Source organism: Agelaius phoeniceus, chromosome 5, assembly GCF_051311805.1.
Source record: "Agelaius phoeniceus isolate bAgePho1 chromosome 5, bAgePho1.hap1, whole genome shotgun sequence".
NCBI classification, from domain to species: Eukaryota; Metazoa; Chordata; class Aves; order Passeriformes; family Icteridae; genus Agelaius; species Agelaius phoeniceus.
Genome location: NC_135269.1, coordinates 27,890,136 through 27,910,217, shown reverse-complemented (window position 1 = coordinate 27,910,217; position 20,082 = coordinate 27,890,136). Strand labels below are relative to the sequence as shown.

Sequence of the window (20,082 nt, the reverse complement as noted above, 5' to 3'; positions counted from 1 at the left end):
ATAGAGCTAAGGGCTTCTGTAAGAATATTAGCTGTATAGAAATTTTAAAAAGCAAGGAAATAAATCCTAAGATTTATTTTTTTCTGTGTTACCAAACGTCTGCTCTGTATTTAGGATAGCACAGTGCGTGAGAATTTCCAGGAGTTTCTGTCCTTAAATGGGCACCTTCTTGGCCGGCAGCCCTTTCCTGACATCATCCAGCTGGGTCTTTGCCAGCCAGAGACATCAGAGGTGTATCAACAGGCCAAGCTACATGCTCAAAGGGAAACAGGAGCATTTTATCTGGAGTGGGTGTAAGTAGCTGCAGCCCTCTGCTGATATGCTGATCCCTTGACCAAGGAAGTCATTTAATGTGCAACTAAATACCATGTATGGTAATAAAAGGATCTGTGTAAGAACTGCTGGGGTTTTCTCCTGGGGAAAGAAGGTGTAATAATTTTCAAGAACTTGTGGGAGAAGGGGAACTCATGATATGTAAGGTGACAACTTAGCAATAATTACATAAAAATAAATTCAGTAAAATATTTACTTCTGTATTCAATTATTGTTCATTTTTAATAACAATGCAAAGATCACAATATGATACTTTGAATCTTCTTTAAATAGTTTTATTTTAAAGTTAGAATTGTAGTGCCAGTATTTGGTATGTTAGTGTATGTTTTTAGGTTTTAAAGTACACTGTGACTTTAAGAAGGAGAGCATTTGTGCCAACTTGCAAAGTTTTATAAAGTAGCGAGATGTGAAATAGTAATCTCTACACAATCTTGAAACTTCTCCAATTTAAGCAATTCTTTACTGTTACTGTATTTTTGGAAGTTGTTTAAGGAAAAGATATACAGATCTACACATTTTCACAGCCTTGTCCAATAGTTAGTTGACCACGCAACTCTCTTTGATTCTGTTTGATATTTCTCTTCTGAAATTTGTAGTACTTGGTGCTTATAAAACAGAGTGAGTCTGTGTCAAGCAACTATAGTACAAGCCAGGCAGATTAGTCCCCTGTTTGAATATTTGGTGATTTTATTTAGCAAAACTGCTTGGAAATTGCACAGTTCAGGAGACAATATCTAGTTAGTTCAGGACAGAGATGGTTTGGTCATTATCACCAAGTCATCTCATTACAGTGCCAGCTTTCTGTGTTAAGATCTGGCTAAACAGGATGATTGTGATTGCTACTAACTCTTAAGTTTTTGTTGAAGTGAGGCAAGAGTCATCTAAGGTGAGTTATATCCTGTACCTAATCTGTGATTGAAAAGTGGTGATAGTCACAGATCTTATTTAACTATCTAGTGATAAGAATTGACCCATTGTCATGGAAATTAAGGAAATTTGTGCAGATCTAAGCAAATATACTAGTGTTTTTTAATATGCTTGAAAAGGAGGAGTTCTGCAGGAGAACAAGAATTCTCAGGAAAAAGTCTATATTTGGAAATGGCATATTTCAGATCATAAAACTGTTATCTTTCTTGGTCTCTAAGCTGGAACTGTTGGAGCACAATATAAACCTTTGAGTGAATGTTGGAATATGTGCTTCCTTTATTAGTTCAGCATGAAGGCTGGGTGTAGTGGGTTGGTTGTTTTGTTTGTTTATAAAGCTTGCTGCTCAAGATGTGTGAAAAAGTGTTAATCTTCTTAGAGATGATTTTGAATAATACAAAGGCACTCATCTAAATAATTGTCTTTCCCTGCAGAAATAAAAAATCCTTGAAAAATCTCTACCGTATGGTTGTTCGCCCACACAGAGATGCAGTTTACCATGCCTGCTTTTCTAAGGACAGACAAAGAATAGCATCATGTGGAGCTGATAAAACTCTTCAGGTAAGACACCTGTGAATGAGTCAAAAGAGATGCTGTTTACCATTTCAAAAACATTTTAAACAGTCCTATCACTTTTCTTCTGTTGCTATGTGGAAATATTTGGATCTAGGTTGTAATTGGAGACAAATGGTTGAAAAGGATGTATTATTGCAAAAATGCCAAGTTGCATGTTCAGAATAAGTAAGCATTATCTTCAAGAGCTGAATGGTGGGATTTTAGGGTTTATGTCCTCACTGCCCTAATGTGTGAACAGAAGATGATATGGAAAAGGTCACAGCCCAGCAATGCAACCCAGCTTATTTAATATTTGCTTGCAAAAAATGTTATTTCCAGTCACAGTAGACCTTCTAAGTACTGAGCAGTAAGATGTTTTAGGTACAGCTTTACTATTTATATGAGATTGTAGTGGATGTTATGCCACTTTAGTGTTTAATTAGTTAAATACCTTAACACATAAGAAATACATCTGTGGAGAAAATGCCTGAAGCAGGGGACAGTATTAAATTGGATACAGGCCCAAAGTGCTTAGAAAGCAGATTAGAAGAGACAGAGAGGAACGTGACTAATATAAATTTGCCAGCAGTCTGCCTGGAGGGGAGTCAGCCAGCTCTCAAGAAAACTAGCAATCAGCCAGCCAGTAACCTGGTAAAGTACCCATATTCAGACAGCCAAAGGTAAGGGAAAAGAACAGCTTTGCTGCAAACCTTTAGTATTGTTTTGGATGCTTGAGAAGTTGAGTACTAAGTTGCTGCTCATTTGGCTACTTACTGTGTTGTTACTGGGTTTTTTATTTGCTTATTTTATTTGCTGGCCTGTACAGAATTATGATCGTGGCATCCACATAGGAGATGCTGGTGGATGTACTCATGCTGTGCTGTAGTTGCTGTGCTGGGCTTCTGTACTTAATGGCCTCATTATTGACACTGCAGATTGCTTATCTTTTTTTCTTCATTTTACATCCATAAAAAAATAATGATCTGTGGATTGCAATTGCATTTAAACTAAACTTTCATTGAAGAAACAATACGAAAATTAGCCATAATCCTTTTTTTGTTTTTAAACTTTGAGCTTATTAATGTTTTTTTTCTAATTATGGCTTAAGCTTTTCAGTTTTCAAGGCTACTTAAAAAAATGATTGCTGGATTAAGAACAGATACTCTGCAGAACTTACTGTGAAGGTAGATTTCCTGTTACTTCAGTACTTAAGTTCTTATTTGAACAAATACCAACCATTTAATTGTCATTGGTATTTCTGTTCAATAAAAAAAATCTGAAAAGTGCTGTAAAGAATACCTTGTGGTCTATTTTAATAATTAAAAATATGTAACCTAAGATGGAAAGGGACACCTAATTTCCACCCCCTGCCCAATCCACACTGTAAAGTTAAATCCCAGAATTTAAGGAAATGGATTAATATGTTGCACTTTTCCCCAGCTGTCCTTTCATTGCCTATGTCTAACTTGAGACTGAAATGTGTGACAATTTTCCCGTCATTTTTCCCCTATTTATTTTTGGTTTTTTGTTCTTCCAATCATCAATTCTGTTGAAATTCTTACTTTAGATGTATGGGTGTCCCATACATATAAAACTGGAATTTGTAGTTCTATGAATATCTTAGATGTTGTTAATAGGTTGTGTTTTCCAGTTACTGTGAATAGGCTGTGAAAGGTCATGGCTCTTAGGTTAGAGTGGGGGTAGAACAAAAATATTTTGAAAAATCAATTTTCACTAATTCTCTCTCTTACAATTTCTATCACCCTTGCAGGACTTTACAATTATGTTATTGTCCCTGAAATTATGAATGCTTTCAAAAATCAACCCATTTTTTTAAGAGCTTGCATAAAGAGAACTGTTTGAGCTGATAAAAGAAACTTGTATACGTGTTTTCAAACTGTCTGCAAGTTATAAGGTTTTACTCTTCCTTGGTTTAGGTGTTTAAAGCAGAAAGTGGAGAGAGACTCCTGGAGATAAATGCCCACGATGATGAAATACTCTGTTGCGCTTTTTCTGCAGATGGTGAATTTGTAGCAACTTGTTCAAGTGATAAAAAAGTCAAGGTAAGGGAATGAAGGAAAGATGATTCTTTTTTTCAAACTCATAATTTGAATTTCTGTTTAACCAACTCAGCACAGATTCTTAAAACTAAAGGTGTTTTAAACTGTTTTAAATATTATGTGGATAATTTAATACTTGACAAACTGAAAAGCCCCACTTGTTACATAAAAGAAAAGATACTTAATGTTAACATCATATATGCAGAATTAACCACTTATTTTATTTGTATCATCTGATGTTTCTTTTTAACTAGAACATATGTGAGTCCAGTCCTACTCATAACATGAGATGAATCTATTAATAACTTTTTTTAATGCTTCTTTTCTGTTATCTGTGAAATAGTTGGGATTTTTAATTCCTCATTATACTAGCAAAATCCTGTTGGAATTTCAGAATTTATCAGATTCTAATCTGAATTATGACCTTTCTTTTCATAATGTCTTGCTTCTTTATTTAAATATATAATCTTCCCTCTTCAAAATATATTTGAGGTATTATTAGAAATATTTTAGGCAAAACTTCCAGATTTTAAAAACAATTACTTTAAATGTATTTAAAAGTCTGTTTCATCTTTTGATTCTGCCTAGGTCTGGAATTCAAGAACAGGCCAGTGTAGGTGTGTGTATGAAGAGCACTCCGAGCAGGTCAATTGCTGCCAGTTCAATAACAAAAATGGTCAGTACCTTCTGGCCACCTGCTCAAATGACACTTTCATCAAAGTAAGTGGAAAAGGGTGAGATTATTCTCATGCTGTTTGTCATAACAAGGTAGTTGTTGATGTAGAAATTTATCTAAACATGGCAAAGTAATGGTTTTTTTAAATGAGCCTGGTAGAAGAGACATGGCAACAGATCAAGAGTATTGGCTACAGCTCTGTTATCAGATTTCAGCAAGGCAGAATAGGAGTGTTTATACTCAGAAAAGGAGAATGGGCAAGTCCTCTGTTGGTAGGGCGTGAAGGTGAGGACTTTGTCTGATGATATTCAGTTTGTTCAAGACTAACTTAAGAGATTTCGTTTTTGTTGAAGTTCGTAAGCTACGTAACTCTAATTTAGAAAGCTGAAAAGGAATGAGGCAAGATACAGCTTTTTTCTCAGTCTGAGGAAACTTCCAGTAATTTTGTGATGGTCAGGGGCCTTGTCTGCACTGTACAGAAATTTTAAACTAGATTTATGTAATTCTGATGTTAATAGTTTTCATGCATCTTACCAGATAGAGGTAAATTGTAGGGTAGGCCAGGGTGTAGCATCCAGTCCCTGAGCATGTAAAACTAAGAAAAAATAAAAGTGGTGTTTTGGTTGCCAGTGTATGATTTTGAGAAGAGCATAAATGATCTGTCTTTAAATAATTCATTATTATGATGATATTTATATGTTTATTTCTCTTACAGATTTGGGATTTGAATGGAAAATACTGTAGAAATACGATGATAGGTCATGAAAATTCTGTCAATCACTGCAGATTTTCACCAAATGATGAGTATGTTGCTAGCTGCTCAACAGATGGAACAGTAAAGGTATACAGTATATTTTTAAATCAGCCCTTTGTTTTGATGATGAATGGGCAGGTTTTGTATCAAATGCAAAATATGTGTAAGAAAATTCTCTGTCTGCAAAATCAGCTTTAATGCATTCAATCCTGAAACAGTGTATTGTTGGTCCCATTTGTAATGCAGGATTTTGAATTGGCTTGTCCAGTACTAGGAAAAAAGTCAACTGCTTGTAGTTGCAAGTAAATTCTAACTAGCCTCATTTTGAATGTTTTTGCCCCCCTAATGCACTTTGTTAAGAAAACTTGAGTGGGGAGTAAAAATTCTTTACCCAGAAACAGTAGTATGTTTTTAGGTTAATTGAAAGTTTTGTTGTCTCTGAAAATGAATCATTAGGAGACATAAAAATTAAGAGCAATTTCATCTGCTGTTTTCTTGTATGCACTAGAAGAAAACTGGGAGGTTTGTGTTTTTCTGAGAGTGTAAGTATTTTTATTGCCTTTAGTTGCAACAGAATTATGCTATTTCAGAATTGCAATTCTTAAAACACTCTTATGTTTCTATGTAGTTGCTAAATCAGGAAGGAAGGATTGCTGTAGCTGTTTTTCATAAGGAAAAATGTGGTGAAGGGGGACAGAAGTGTTCCCTAGATTTTTGACAGGTCCCTCAATGAAATTAAGGTGCAAATCTAGATGTGTACCAGATTTCTCATGGTGAGTAGATTGTTTACAGAGTTGCAGGGCAAGTGTTATTTTTGGTTTTATCCTTTTTTTAAGGAGAAGTTCAGGCAGCATTGTAGCTGGAATGATAGGAGGGAAAAACCCAAAGAAAAAATTCTGCTACAGCGTAATCCTCTTTTTGGTTTGTTTTTATTTCTTAATTTGTTTTTCTCCTTTTTTTAATATATAAATAATTTGGACTTGTGAATATTCTAGTGCTATTTGTTGACTAGGGAAAGTAACAAGGGGCTTTCATAGTTTATTCTCTGCCCTTTTTTATTAAGAAGTAGTTGGGAGCTCTCTCCTGTTGTATTCTGTACCTACATCAGCCAATAGATTGTGTCTATTTTCTGTTTATTCCAGCTTTGGGAAGCACGCTCAGGAAATGAACTGAAAAGCATTGAGATAAAAGATTTCTTTAAAAATGCAGATGAACAACCAGATGATGTAGAGGTTTTAGTAAAATGTTGCTCTTGGTCCAGAAATGGTAACATGATTTTGGTGGTAGCCAAAAATAAGCTTTTGGTAAGTACCTCACTTCAGTAATCTTTTGGAGGTAGTGTATTACAATATAGGTAGAAATTATGATTACAGATGAAAATCCAGGCCATTAAGTTCTTTCAGATAGAAGTGTCTGATTTCAAGTGTGAATAAACAAAAATATGTGGTCAACAAACCTGTGACTAAGAGGAATACCTTTTGAATTCAAGAATGTAGAGTGTTGAGCGTATAAAATATTTGTCGGTAGTGGAGTCATTCAAACAGGGTTTCTATTGTAATTATGTGTTCACAGCTTTTTGACATCAACACCTGTGGTTTGTTAACTCAAGTCATTGTCAGCCATCACAGCACAATCCAATACTGTGACTTCTGTCCTGGGGATGAGTTGGTAGCAGTTGCTTTGTCTCACTGCTCTGTTGAGGTAAGTGTCTGCAATATACCACAGAAGGCTGCTTGCAATTTAAAATGTTACATTTGTCCTCATAGTTTCTTGTATGCAGAGATAAAACACATGCTGTTTTTAGCAGGCTTTTGGTGTGCTCCATTCTTTTTAATTATCATTTGCTTTTTAGATTTAAAATACCAGCTGGGAAATAATGTTTTAAAGTTACATGTTCATTTTGGACAATGGAACCCACATTTATCTAAAACTAGACTAGTCCACTAAGTGTATCTAAAGCTACTCTTGTACTCTCAGGGGTATTGCTAAACTCAAACCAAACCCTCTCTTCTTCTGTGTGCTGGTAGGTAAGAAGGAAGGAAACATCTAGAATGACTTTGAGGCTAGCATGGCTAGAGTGGGTCTATACAAATATCAAGTTTGGAGTTGGGTTTAGTTTGGGGTTGTTTAGTTGTTTTTGTCTTGGAATCTTTTGGTTCTTCAGTCTGTACAGTCAAGTAGAACTTGTATTTTCTTTATAATGTGTTTTTTTTTTCTCTGTATCTCTTAAAATCATGGCAGTCAAAGAGGCTGCTGATTCCATTTCCCTGACAATTGAAATCTGGTAGCAGACAGAGTTCTTGTTACATTTGATTTCAGAATAAGAACTAAGAAAACACTAGGAGACATAGTAATTAAGTGTCTTAGTAGTAATTAATAAGCAATTAGTAAGTAATTAGTGTACTTGCACTATTTGCACTGTAAATGCATTTTAAATACTTTTGAGTTTTTGTTTCATATTTTTATTGTAGTTATGGAATATAAAGTCTTTATCAAAAGTGGCATATTGCAGAGGACACATGAGCTGGGTTCACTGTGTGACATTTTCACCAGATGGATCTTTATTTCTGACTTCATCTGATGACCAGACAATACGTGTAAGAAACTTTTCTTTTTTGAAATATCTGAATTTAGATAGGTATTAAGTCACCCATTTAAGGAATTTTTTATTGTAAAATCATATATAAAATACATAAAAATATACTTGTGTATTTTTTGTGTAAGGTTATAGTTAGTATAAATTCAAATATTTGTTATAAAGTAATTTACATATACTGTAAAATGTACTGGCTTTTTTTATTTATTTACTGTTTATCTAAATTTCCTCTTTATATGATTTTTTAAAGTTTGGTTGCACTTCGAGAGTAACTATAACCTTCTATTTTGTTTTGCACTTTATCTAAATTGGGAATTTTGAAGGTTTTTCAGGATTCTAGCAGACTTGATATGTTTCATTGTTAGGTATATTTGCCTGTTAGTATTTAGGATAAATTACTGTAATTGTAATGTCTCATTAAAACCTGTGAAAATATAACTATATCTTACCAAGGTAGCCTTTCCCTTTCTCCCAAGTTAGCACATACATTCTTTCAATTTTGAAAGCAATTGAAATATAGAAATCAGTGTTTTTATATTTCATATTTATATTGTATTTTTATATTTAAATCTGTATTTTATATTTTTATTTCATATTTTTTGTAATTGGATTTTAATGCAGCTCTTGGAAAATTTTGGATATTACAGCTATAACTCCAAACACAGGGAAGTCTAGTAGTCAGCCTGGAAAAAAAAGTTCTATTTCATCTGTTGGAATCACTGTAGTAACTGCACAACTTTCCCCAGTATCAAGAACAGCAGAAGCATAATTTTTATTGTTTTAAAAAGTCAGTGTTGCTTAAACTTTATAAGCCTTCTGTTTACGGTGCTGTTACTCAGCAAGTTTTATGTCTTGTTCTTTAATAAAGCTAATGAAACACTGTGTTCTTCCACAGATCTGGGAAACAAAGAAGGTGTGCAAGTCTTCTGATGCTGTGCTGAAGAGTGAACTAGATGTTGTGTTTCACGATGGTGAAGTGATGATTTTAGCCATCTACAACCAGAAGAATTTACAAGTAAGGTGTATTTACCAATATTTTAGTACGTTTGACTGCTACCAGCAAATCTCAGTAGAAAACTGAGGAAGCACTGAAAGAACCTCTTGTTCTTGGCTTTCAAGAGTTGAATCTGTAGCAGATGACTCAGTGTGTGATAACATTTTTGTATCTAGAAACTGTGCCTAGTTTAGTAAGTGGAAAAATGGGGTTTAAGGGGAAATTTCTATGCTAATGTTGAAACTGAGTCTGGATGCAGAGGACCAGAACTCTTATCGCTTCATGGTGGGGGTCTGTGGGCTCTCCAGGTGGCACAGCAATGTGTAATGTGTACAGCACCTATAGAGCAGGTGTTACACAGCAAATGATGTGATGCTCCAAAGCTCTGTGTAACAGCTGAAGGAATCATCTCAGCCTGGGCCAGTGAGAGGTGTGAGCCCGGATTTGCACTAAAGGAAATAGTGGCTACACTCTCACTACTGTGGGCCTGCCACACCAAGTGCTAAGTGCACCAACATCCAAAGTGGTTTATGAAAGTAACTCGTAATTTAAAGTCCATAACTGTTCCCTTTGGCATTGTCAGCTCTGTGTTGTAATTCATTTAAGTTTAAATTTTAAAATATTCTAATACCTTAATTGCCTTCCTATTTTACAGCTTATCAATGGAAATACAGACAAAGTTATTATGCAGACAGCAGCTCAAGAATCCCCCATTTCCTGCTGTTGCTTAAGTGAAGATCTTAAATTTGCAGCTTTTGGGCAGGAGAGTGGAACAATAAAGGTATTAAATCCTAAATCTGGTTTGAAAAACAGTAGGAAAACACTCCTCTTTATGCTTTTTCTTTTAAAATACATGTTATTTGGATGATGTTATACAATAATATTACTCAATATAGTAATTCAATTTACATTTGTGAATTATGTCTAAATTAAAATAACTTAAAGGTAATGCTAATAATCTAGCTCTGAATTTCATTTTACCCAGACTACACTAATAGGAATTTTTGGTTGTTCCAATCCAGTGACTTAAAATCATGTATTTACAATCTCATGTAATTTAAGAAAACAAGAACGTGCAAATTCTTTCCTCAAGTGTGTCAAATAAATGCAATTATTGTGTTTTTCACTGTAAAGGTACTACAGTTGTCAGATGGGAAGGTTCTGAAGTCCTGGGAGGCCTACAGGACATCTGTGCAGCACTGTCAATTTACACCCGACTGTCAGACTCTCATCTCAAGTGCTCATGATCCAGTTATACAGGTTTGGGCAACATTTAAAAAGATAATGCTGTAACTTACTTAAAATAAAGGAATTTATACTACAGATAATGTAAACTCAGTATATGACTACTGTATTCTGCATTGCTCCATCCAGGGGCAAGGGACTGTAGAAAGTGTAGCTTTTATTTATGCCTTATGTGATAATGAATATTACAGATTTTCTGTTTTTACTGCTGTGGATGCTAGAAAGGCTTTGAGAAGAGTAAAGAAACACTAGCTGTCAAACAAGGTGTCTCAGCAGTTCTGAAATGAGGGTTTGGGATGCTGTAGGTCTGTCAGTGTTGCTTCCACTGTCTTGGGGAATGATGTAAAAAGTCTCTGAGCGGGCTGGTGTTCCCACCCTGTCCAGTGCAGAAAACCAGCTAGAAATAGAGTGGCTGCACTAATGTGGGCTCGAATTAGGAACCTCTGCCTCTCAGCAAGGTGGGTTTGCTCCAGGGATGCGTTCTGGTGTGTCTGTGTTAGCATTCTCCACCTCAGGGCTGCAGGTCTGCAGTAAAGATCAGTGTCTCACTTGGAGCTTGCTGAGCCCTGGTTTGTCCTGCAGAGCACTTCAGAGTACTGGCAGGATCCCTAGTTTAAACAAAACCTCCAAAGCACTCCTGGATGCTGATCCTCAGCCTGGGATCCTTCTGCTGGTTCTGCTGTGGGAAGTGTTCCTGCTGGCCCTCAGCTCCCTCTGGTGGGCTGAACCCCCAGGACTGTCCCTGCACACACAGCTTTCTGTTCACCCTGCTGCAGGAAACCTGCTCCTTTGAAAACTATGAAATCAGTGCTGTTTAAAAGAAATTGATGCTTAATTGCTTCTGTAGAAAAAATTTCACGTAAATCATTTTGCAGTGAATAGTTGAATTGAAAACAGAAGTGTCATTTTGTTCTAAAAGGCAAAGCAAAATGGCAGTTTATTAAAAATGCCCTTTAAAATATAAAAGAAATCTAATTTAAGTCAGCAAAACATGAGGTATGCCAGGTGAAATAAGTCTATATGTTTGATGATCAAAAGTTTAAAACCCCAAACTACTGAGGTGCCTGAAAATTATTGGTTTGCTGCTTTTTTTTTTAATTACCAGTGAATTTTAAGTATCAAATTCACTTTGCAAATAAGATTATATGTGTATTATAAGGAACTCTCATATGTTGACCATTAAATGCTATGGCACCCTCAATCTTCAGCATCTCCATTATGGATCACTTCAATATCTAACATTTTAATTAATCACCACCACCATCATATGAACTTGTTATTAGTCCTGTTACTTAAAAATAAAAAGTTAGGTCATGCTTCTTATGTTGCTGTTTCACTTTTTAAAAAGAATGTATTTGTTTTTTATGATTAGGTATGGAATTGGCAATTGAGTGAATGTGTGTTTCTAAGAGGGCACAAGGAAGCAATCAAGGATTTTAGACTTCTGGAAAATTCAAAAATTCTCTCTTGGTCATTCGATGGAACTGTTAAGGTGAGTAACAGGCTGTGAACTGAAGAAGTCACATCAAACACATTTGACTCTCTCTTGTAACATTTGGTATTTCCTACATTTTGTGTGGGCACACATTTTACAAATAAATTATAAAGTGTAAGCTGACTTCTAAGACAAAATTGTGGTTTTTCTATTTTCAGTAAGATCTGCACTGTTGTATTATAACTATACCAGTGAGTATAACAAAATATTGGCCACATTAGAACTGTCTAGTTGAGTTTTATGCTTTATATATTTTTGTATAAGATGTGTTTTTACCTTATTACTGTGTTAAAAAAGTAACCTTTTTTTTTCTGTATGTGTGATAGGTTTGGAATATCACTACTGGAAACCCAGAAAAAGATTTTGCTTGTCATGGAGGCGCTGTTCTTTCCTGTGCTGTTTCACCTGATGGTAGTAAATTTTCATCTACTTCTGCTGACAAAACTGCAAAGGTTGGTTACCTTCTGTATAGAGATAAAAATGGTGCCTTATTTGTCCTGAAATGTAGTCTGTATTTTTAATTTTGAGGTAACTAGTGATTATTCAAGTTATCCTGTTGTATTTCTGGTTTTAAATTTCCTATATCTGTCAACATGTTACTAAAGCTGTTGCAGTCATTTGCAATTGATCTTGGATATAACTTAAGCCTAGTGGCTTCTGTACAAATAAAATGTGTGTTTAATGCACAGCTTTGTGCAGAACACTTTGTTTATTTCTCTGTATCAATTTGTTGATAGCCTGAACTTCTTAATTTGTAATTTAAGAAAAATTTCTGAAACTTCCAGTGAAGTTTCGGTTCATAGGTTCAGAAGGCAGGTGCACAAAGTAGTGAGCTGGGGCTGCCCCATTATGTTCCTAAAACATTCCATTAGGTTTCAAAAATATAATTTTCAAGTGATTGATTAATCCTATTTCTGTGAACAGCTTTAAACTTCCTTGTAAATATATAGGTTTCATTAAAAGGTACATTCCAAGGAAAGATACATATAGTCAGTTCAGTAATTCCTAGCAAATTCTTGTGTGATTCCAGTAATAAAAAAGAAAACCAGACTCTACAGTTTAATGCATTTACACCTAAAATCCACCTAAAAATATGCATATGTATAAAAAGTCTTATGTACAGTTTAATGCTAATGCCTTTTAGAAGGAAATCATAACTGGTTTTGAACTTGTCTTTCACTCCTCTGTAATGTTTTCCATTTAGATATGGAGCTTTGAAAGTTCATCTGTTCTTCATGAACTGAAGGACCACGAAGCCTGTGTGCGGTGCTGCACTTTCTCTCCTAATAACAAACTGCTGGCCACTGGAGATGACAAAGGAGAAATAAGGGTACTGCTCTAATCTTGATGTTATTTTATAATTCCATTGATTGTCAGTTCACAGACAGAAGAGTTCTTATGGCTTTTGTTCTGCAGGTCTGATTCCATAGCTTTGTGGTGAAAATAGCAAAGTTGGCCACATGAGGCAGTAGTTTGTAACCATATTGTTAGATTTATGTCCCATGAATGCTAAGAAACTGATTCGCAGGATTTAATAATAATTCTGCTGTGAATTACATGTGTGATTAAATCCTCTATATAAGATACAGTTCTAAAACAGGATTTTTAAAAGATTATTTTGTCACTTCATGTAGAATATATATTTGCAAGGTGGTTGGTTGTTTTTTTTTCCTCTAATACAGAAAATGGATTTCAGGTTTCCTTATTTGAGGCATTTCTTTCCCTGTTAAGTTTCCTTCTTTAAATACTCTTTCCTCTTTTTCAGATTTGGGATGTTTTAACAGGTGCATTACTTCATTTCTGCTCCCCAGTTACTGTAGATGAAGGAGAGCCAACACATGGGGGTTGGGTAACAGACCTCTCCTTTTCTCCTGACAGTAAAATGCTTGTGTCATCTGGAGGCTATCTTAAGGTAAGCCTTGAAATAAAACAATACCCTGTCATACCTTACTAAATGGCAGTACTCTGACAATTAAGACTAATTCAATAAACAGACCTGAAACATTTTAGTTAACACAAAGCTGCTTCATTTTTGTGATGGTCTAGCACTTTTCACTTTTTCTTATATCTGCAAGTCCCCTGAAAAAGTCTTCTAAGAATTCAGGTTTGTTTCAAAGTCCCTACATTCAATTTAACTTCATATTTTCATTTGCAATGTCCTTCCTAAACATCTTTAAAGATTCCAAACATATTTGTATGCCTTAATATCCACTCACTTTTGACAGCAATTATGTTCTCTATGATTAACAGAAAAATACTCTATATCAGGCTTCTTTTTTTTTTTGAGATACTGAGGTTTAAATTTTCTCATAAGTAGAAATCCAGAGGAAATTACAGGCAATGATTTCTGCCTTGAAAGACATTTTATAAGTAATATTTGGAGGAAATCAGTGTTTTCATCACTCTTTCATTGGTTCATGCATCTACTGGGCATATGGTTTTTTGGGAAGGGGAAAAGGTAGCCTTTTTTCAGTCTGTGAATGGTTCTTTGTAATTCTAAGTTTCTCATGAGGTTTTGTGTTGGTTTTTTCCCCTTGTGATAGCCAACACCTGTTATTAGAAAGGTGTTATCTGTGTGTGTGTGTGTGTGTGTGAAATGACAGGTGACAAAGTTCTAACCTTGGAGGGACGGAATTTTAGCTGATTGTTGGTCAGTCTCTTGGTGTTAGATATGCTATCAGACTAATTCTTTGGAGTCAGTAACCATGTAACAAAGAGTTGAAATTTCTAAGTTAGTTTTGATAGCACCTTCTGATGTTCATTTTATATTAAAGAATAAGACATACTTTCTGTTTCTAGCTTCCTCCTCATTTTATCTTGTGATTGCACAGTATGGTGTTGTAATGCTTCTTGGAGTGTAGAATGGTTTAGAATGTTAGGGTCTTCTGGAATTCTTCTAGTCCAGCCCCTTGCTAGAAGTGTTTGCAGAGTTAGGTAAAATTATTTAGGGCCTTGCCCTGTAAAATATTGTCCCCAGTCCAACAGGGTTGCCTCTGGGCCCTGTAAAGAGGGTTATCTTTAACCTGATCTCTGTTATCTCTAACCCTTTTATTAGCTGAAGACATCATTAGCCTCCTAAACAAATGTAGTGCTCTGTCTTCCATGGCATCTGTTCTAGGTGTCCAGCCACCTCAAATCACTATGTGCTGGTCTTGCTCCAGTGTGTCAGTGTCTTTCTTGTACTTGGGCAGGGCCCCACACACAGTGACTGAACTAACAGCCCACCCAATTTGTTACCTACCCTGTATTCCACTCAGCCAGTCCTTATTCCTCCAGTTTGGCTGCAGGGATGCTATGGCAGACCATGCTGTTGGCATGGCTGAAGTCAAGGGTGCTCACATCCTCTGCTCTTGCCATGTTCTTTGGAGAGACATCATTTTTGTCAGCAGAAGTCAATTGGGTGCTTCAGCATGGTTTACCTGTGGTGTATCTCTGCTAGTTGTTCAAGATCACATCCTTGTTTTTCATGGGACTTGAAATGACTTCCAGGAAACTTGTTCCATAATAATCCTGGACTTTGCAGTGAAGATTACTGACCTGTAGTTCCCAGTACCTTCTTTGCTCCTTGTGAAAGTGGGTATGGCATTTGTCTTTTTCCAGTCGTGGGACCATGTTCAATCACAATGCCTTCTGAAAGTATTGTATTTCTGCTTCTACAGATAGATGTGTATGATGTGCCTGAAAACACACAAACACAGAGCCATTTTGTAGAGAGACACTAGTCAGGGAATGGCCAGAACATTTCAGGAGTCTGCACCCCTAAAGCTGGACTGAGTTGGACTCTAGAGTTACGTGATCAACATCTTTGAATGAATGAGTCATCTTAGTCACAGATGAGGTGTATCCACCTGGATACTATTGAACTTGCTGTGTGAGTGGTACCCACTGCCACAGCACCTGCTCATTTATTCAGACCAAAGGTTCAAAAGCTCATTAAGATCCATTTTTGGTTTGGTTAATTTTTTTTTTCTTTTTTTGAGGGGGTCTCCATCAAATAACAGACACTTTAGGAACAGTGGATTTAATCAGAGCATTGTAGCTGTGTAGTGGCAAATCTGTATTATGCACATAACTATAATGTTACATATTTCATGAGATGAGTAAGCTAAAAAGTAGTAATACCATCTGCTTTTCAATGTGATCAAAGCTGAAGGTAATCTGTTGTGATATTTTGCTGCTGCACTCAAATGCTGCCTGAATAGAAGGTAGAGTTCTTACTGGCACAATGGAATAACTGCTTTGTACTGGATTGTGTTAGGTCCAGTTTTGCATTGGTCTACAGTTTCTCTGAGAAATGGGAAATTTCAGACTATGGTAAACTGATGGTTGCAGGTTTTTTGGTTTCTTTGGTTTTAGTGCTAACTGTGTATTCTAAAAATATTTATTGTAATCTCACTGAAAAAGAAGTCAGTCCTACTAAAAAAACTGCAAATTATTTCAAACATGTACATGATCAACCCTCTTGTGTGTCTAGCTAAGTTTTTAATTCAGCTATACTTTAAGTTATGTGGTAACATGTTTTATGTATTCATTTGGTTACATGAAAATACATAATTTTTAAAAGTTTGGACATATTGCAGTTTATGTCTATTGATTGCATTTTGTGATGGGGTAAGGGGCAGTACCTGAATTTATTTTGTATGTTTTCTTGAAATTTAACAGCTTCAGTCTTTTTGAAGTTTCTTTTCATCTCAAAGCCTTATATTTAGTGATTAGTCCTAAATTTATTATACTTAAAGATTGTTTTTAATGTTAAATAATTTGATGGTTTTATTTTTAATTCTACCTCTTTGGTAAAAGCAGTCAACTGGGTTAGCCATGCTAAGCCTGTTAACAGATTCTATTCTGAACTTCTTTCACCTAACTGAAAGTGTGTTTTTATTTTTTTTATAGTGGTGGAATGTAACTACTGGAGAATCTTTACAAACCTTCTACACAAATGGAACAAACCTCAAGTCAATACATGTGTCCCCTAATTTCAAAGTATATGTGACTGTTGATAATCTTGGCATTCTTTATGTACTACAGAGGTTCTGATTAGTGGTCTGAACACTGCAAAGATAACTAATTTTTTAAGCTGGAGAAAAAATTTTGCTTTGCCTGACAGTCATTTAGCTGTGAATTATATTTAATTGTTGTATTCATGTATATTTATGTGCTTTTATGCATGTTTTTTCAAATGAACTTGCATTTAATCTTGTTTTTAATAAGAATTATTATGATCCTTAAATCTTGATTTGCATCTTAAGTATGTTGCTTCCAGTTTTGTAAGGAAATTATATTAAGATTTATTCAAATTAGTTGAAATTAATAGCACTGAAGAAAGAATAAGTGTATAATACTTTAAAATTATATTTTATTCTAAAGTTGATGGTAAAATGCTCTTCAGCTATGAACACAATTGTGCAAGATGCAAAAAACCCATTTTTTTGGTGCAATGCAAGGATTTTCATTTAGTACAGAATGGGAAGAAGCAGGGGCATTGTTCATTTGCAAAATGGAACCAGCCACGTTGGTGCTTGATGTTCAAACCAAATTGAGATGACGTTCAGTTTACAGCAGCTGTGCCTCCCACTTGCAGTGAGAACCTTCATGCTTCAAACCTGTGGAGATAAAGCCCACTGTAACATGGATGAGCTGTTCCTATTAAAGGGAACATCCTGAGTCTTCTTTTCTCATGGCAAAATATGAAATTCAATATTGTAATTGAAGTGGAAGAGACTGTGTCACATTTCCAGTCAAAGGAACCAGGTAAAATGAGAATGGAAATGGCTTAAAAGTTATGTATTGAAAATTATAAGAAGGTGTGAATTTTAGATTTTTTTTTTTCTTTTGGTAATAATACTCAGTTTATACTAAGGAGACACTTTACTGTTGTCAGCTTTGTTTACATGGGATTCTATGCCCAGTTGATCTCTTGCCTGGTAATATGTGATTTTATGTTTTTTTAAATGTTCTTTTGTAATTTTTACAGTCTATTTATAGATTCAATATAAGGTAGAAATATCAGTGTTTTGTACTAATTGTACTTGACAAATGCTTTCTGAATAATTGGGTAGCAATATTTTATTTGGTACCTAGTAAGCCTTTTTCTATTCAATTGCCTCTCAACTGCTATGAGCAACTGCACAATCATTAATGTGATTTTCATATTTTTGTAGCTGGCAGTAGAACACTGTCTAACAACTTGATTGTAAAAAGTACAGTAGCAAGTATCTCAACTGGTACGGAATAATGAAATTTTTACTTTTAATATTTTTTGTGTGCATTTCATAAAATTTAATAGGCATTCTTAGTATTTCCCCGGTTTTGACAATCACCAGTTTTTCCTCTTTTCCAACTTGAAATTCTACTCTTTCTAAGGTGCTGTTCAATACGGGTCAGTATAATCAAAGTACTGCTGGCAGAAATGTAAAGAGAAGAAATTCAATAGAAAAGAACATGATGTTTTGTATTCCAAGTATGTACAAGTACTTAATAAAGATGATCCAGGCAATATTGGCCAAAGTTGTAAATGAATTTGAATTCCTGAGTCAGTTTTTTCATACCTGGGAGGGAGGGGGATGGCTGCATCTTCTATTGTTTTGGTTTTTTTCAGTCTAAACATAATGCTGCTTTACAAACTGCATAAAACTGCTTTGAGAGGTGAGCAAGAGTATTAAATATGGATGTAGAAGAAAAAGGAAACAGAGGGAAAACAAAGTCTTGGAATATGTCTGCAGAGGTCAGGACAGTATAGCTTCTGGTGTCCAGTTTGTAGAGAGCCCATCAGTAGCCCATGAGTAGCTGAGGATCAAAGGAGCAGGAAGCTTCTCTTAGCCAGTGTCCCTCTATCCCAGAGACTGTGCTCTCCTTACTGCTTAGGACCCTGTCAGGCTGAACTTAGAGACCCAACCAGGGTAAAAGGTACAGGAAAAATATTTCCCATGAGGAACCAGGGCAGAAAGTTCTCTTCTCTGAGAACACTAATGAAATTCTGATGATAAGAAAAAAACCTGATCATCACAGTTTAATGCAGAAAGCAAATGGTGCATGAGCAGACTTCAGAGACAATTGCAATTTTAAAGTGACTAGGAAGCAAATAGGAAAGAAACTTGAAGAAATGTGAGATAAATATGACATTCTTGGATGTTCTGGAAGAATGACAGCACAGAATTGCTTGTTGCTGGAACTGAGGAAGCTGTTCTTCACAGAAGGTGATGTTGGGATGGTTGCATTCACATATGTAGAAGTCTGGAGCTGGCTGTAAGTATTTGAAACTGAGGTGGAAGAGGAATAGTGATGAAAATGTCTGAAGAGCCAATAGATCTGATTTACAGGAAAAGTATGTAAAAATTCAAGTGAAAAATCATTGAAATAGGAGCCAGGGAAGCAACTATTGTATTTGCAGGGTGCCCTGAGGAAGGAAGGAAGGAATGAATGAATCTGATTCCATGTTCTCAGAAGGCTAACTTATTATTTTAAGATACTATATTATATAAAGAATACTATACTAATTAACTAAAGAATACAGAAAGGATACTTACAGAAGGCTAACAAGATAATAATGAAGACTTGTGACTCCTTCCAGAGCTACGACACAGCCTGGCCCCAATTGGCAAGAGTCAATACAACCCACAGCAGAAACCAATAAAACAACCACCTGTTGGTAAACAATCTCCAAACACATTCCAAAGGAGCAGAAGACAGGAGAAGCAAATCAGATAATTATTGTTTTCCTTTTTCTCTGAGGCTTCTCAGCTGCCCAGGAGAAAAAGCCTGGGCGAAGGGATTTTTCCAGAAAATGTGAATGCCACAAGCAACTTCTTCAATTTAAAATATTTAAGAAGACAGTTTACTGTAATAAAAAATAAGTCTTGCTGTATGATCAGATTTGGCTGTTCTTGTCAATGTTACATGTAATGTAAAGGAAACAAAAGAGAATTTGGCTAAAAGCAATTTTTATGTAGATTGAATATTAGTGTTCCCATTATCTTTTTTAATGTCAGATCAAAATGAATCAGTCTATGTTCAAATTTAACTAATGAGCATTGCTAATTTTATCTACTTCTATAACTGAAATTATAATATGCTTTTGTGAAAACAATTTGTATACTTCCTATTAACCATGCCTATCAGTTTCTGTAGAAGTTTTGAGTCTCTTCACTTTGTCAATTAAACCTACAGCTCCTTCACATATCACTTTTCTCTCTTTCTTGGGAATTGTACCCATGTGTGATACAGCTGCTCTAGAGGATGCTTTTTATTGCCTTAAAGAGTACCATTCCTCCACTACAGTGTTCTTCCCCTCTCTTATTCTTATCTTACACAGTTTGAAATAGAATTGTGCACTGAGCACCTGAGGTTTTTTCAAATAGATCTCTTGTAGTGCTGGAAGGGGATGGGTAGAACTGGAACTGGTAACCTTTTGCCAGTAGAGGACTATTCCCCACCCCAAAATTATTTTGCCT

General features: G+C 35.4%; 1 protein-coding gene across 6 annotated transcripts in view; it reads left to right on the top strand.

The window, feature by feature from the left end:
- The window catches only part of APAF1 (apoptotic peptidase activating factor 1), a 31,442-nt gene extending 13,291 nt beyond the window's left edge, over positions 1 to 18,151 (top strand). For 3 of the 6 annotated variants that reach the window (XM_054631295.2, XM_054631293.2, XM_054631294.2), the window contains 16 exons: positions 115 to 293; positions 1,692 to 1,818; positions 3,750 to 3,875; positions 4,461 to 4,592; positions 5,264 to 5,389; positions 6,445 to 6,606; positions 6,875 to 7,003; positions 7,774 to 7,899; positions 8,794 to 8,913; positions 9,548 to 9,673; positions 10,027 to 10,152; positions 11,510 to 11,629; positions 11,959 to 12,084; positions 12,837 to 12,962; positions 13,398 to 13,544; positions 16,526 to 18,151. In XM_054631295.2, coding sequence (XP_054487270.2) covers positions 115 to 293; positions 1,692 to 1,818; positions 3,750 to 3,875; positions 4,461 to 4,592; positions 5,264 to 5,389; positions 6,445 to 6,606; positions 6,875 to 7,003; positions 7,774 to 7,899; positions 8,794 to 8,913; positions 9,548 to 9,673; positions 10,027 to 10,152; positions 11,510 to 11,629; positions 11,959 to 12,084; positions 12,837 to 12,962; positions 13,398 to 13,544; positions 16,526 to 16,669 — 2,142 coding nt within the window. In that variant the 3' untranslated portion in view covers positions 16,670 to 18,151. Of the gene's footprint in view, positions 1 to 114; positions 294 to 1,691; positions 1,819 to 2,398; positions 2,493 to 3,749; positions 3,878 to 4,460; positions 4,593 to 5,263; positions 5,390 to 6,444; positions 6,607 to 6,874; positions 7,004 to 7,773; positions 7,900 to 8,793; positions 8,914 to 9,547; positions 9,674 to 10,026; positions 10,153 to 11,509; positions 11,630 to 11,958; positions 12,085 to 12,836; positions 12,963 to 13,397; positions 13,545 to 16,525 lie in introns of those variants that run through there. The other 3 variants (XM_077178727.1, XM_077178726.1, XM_077178728.1) reach the window with 3 other exon arrangements.
- The last annotated feature ends 1,931 nt before the right edge of the window (positions 18,152 to 20,082 follow it).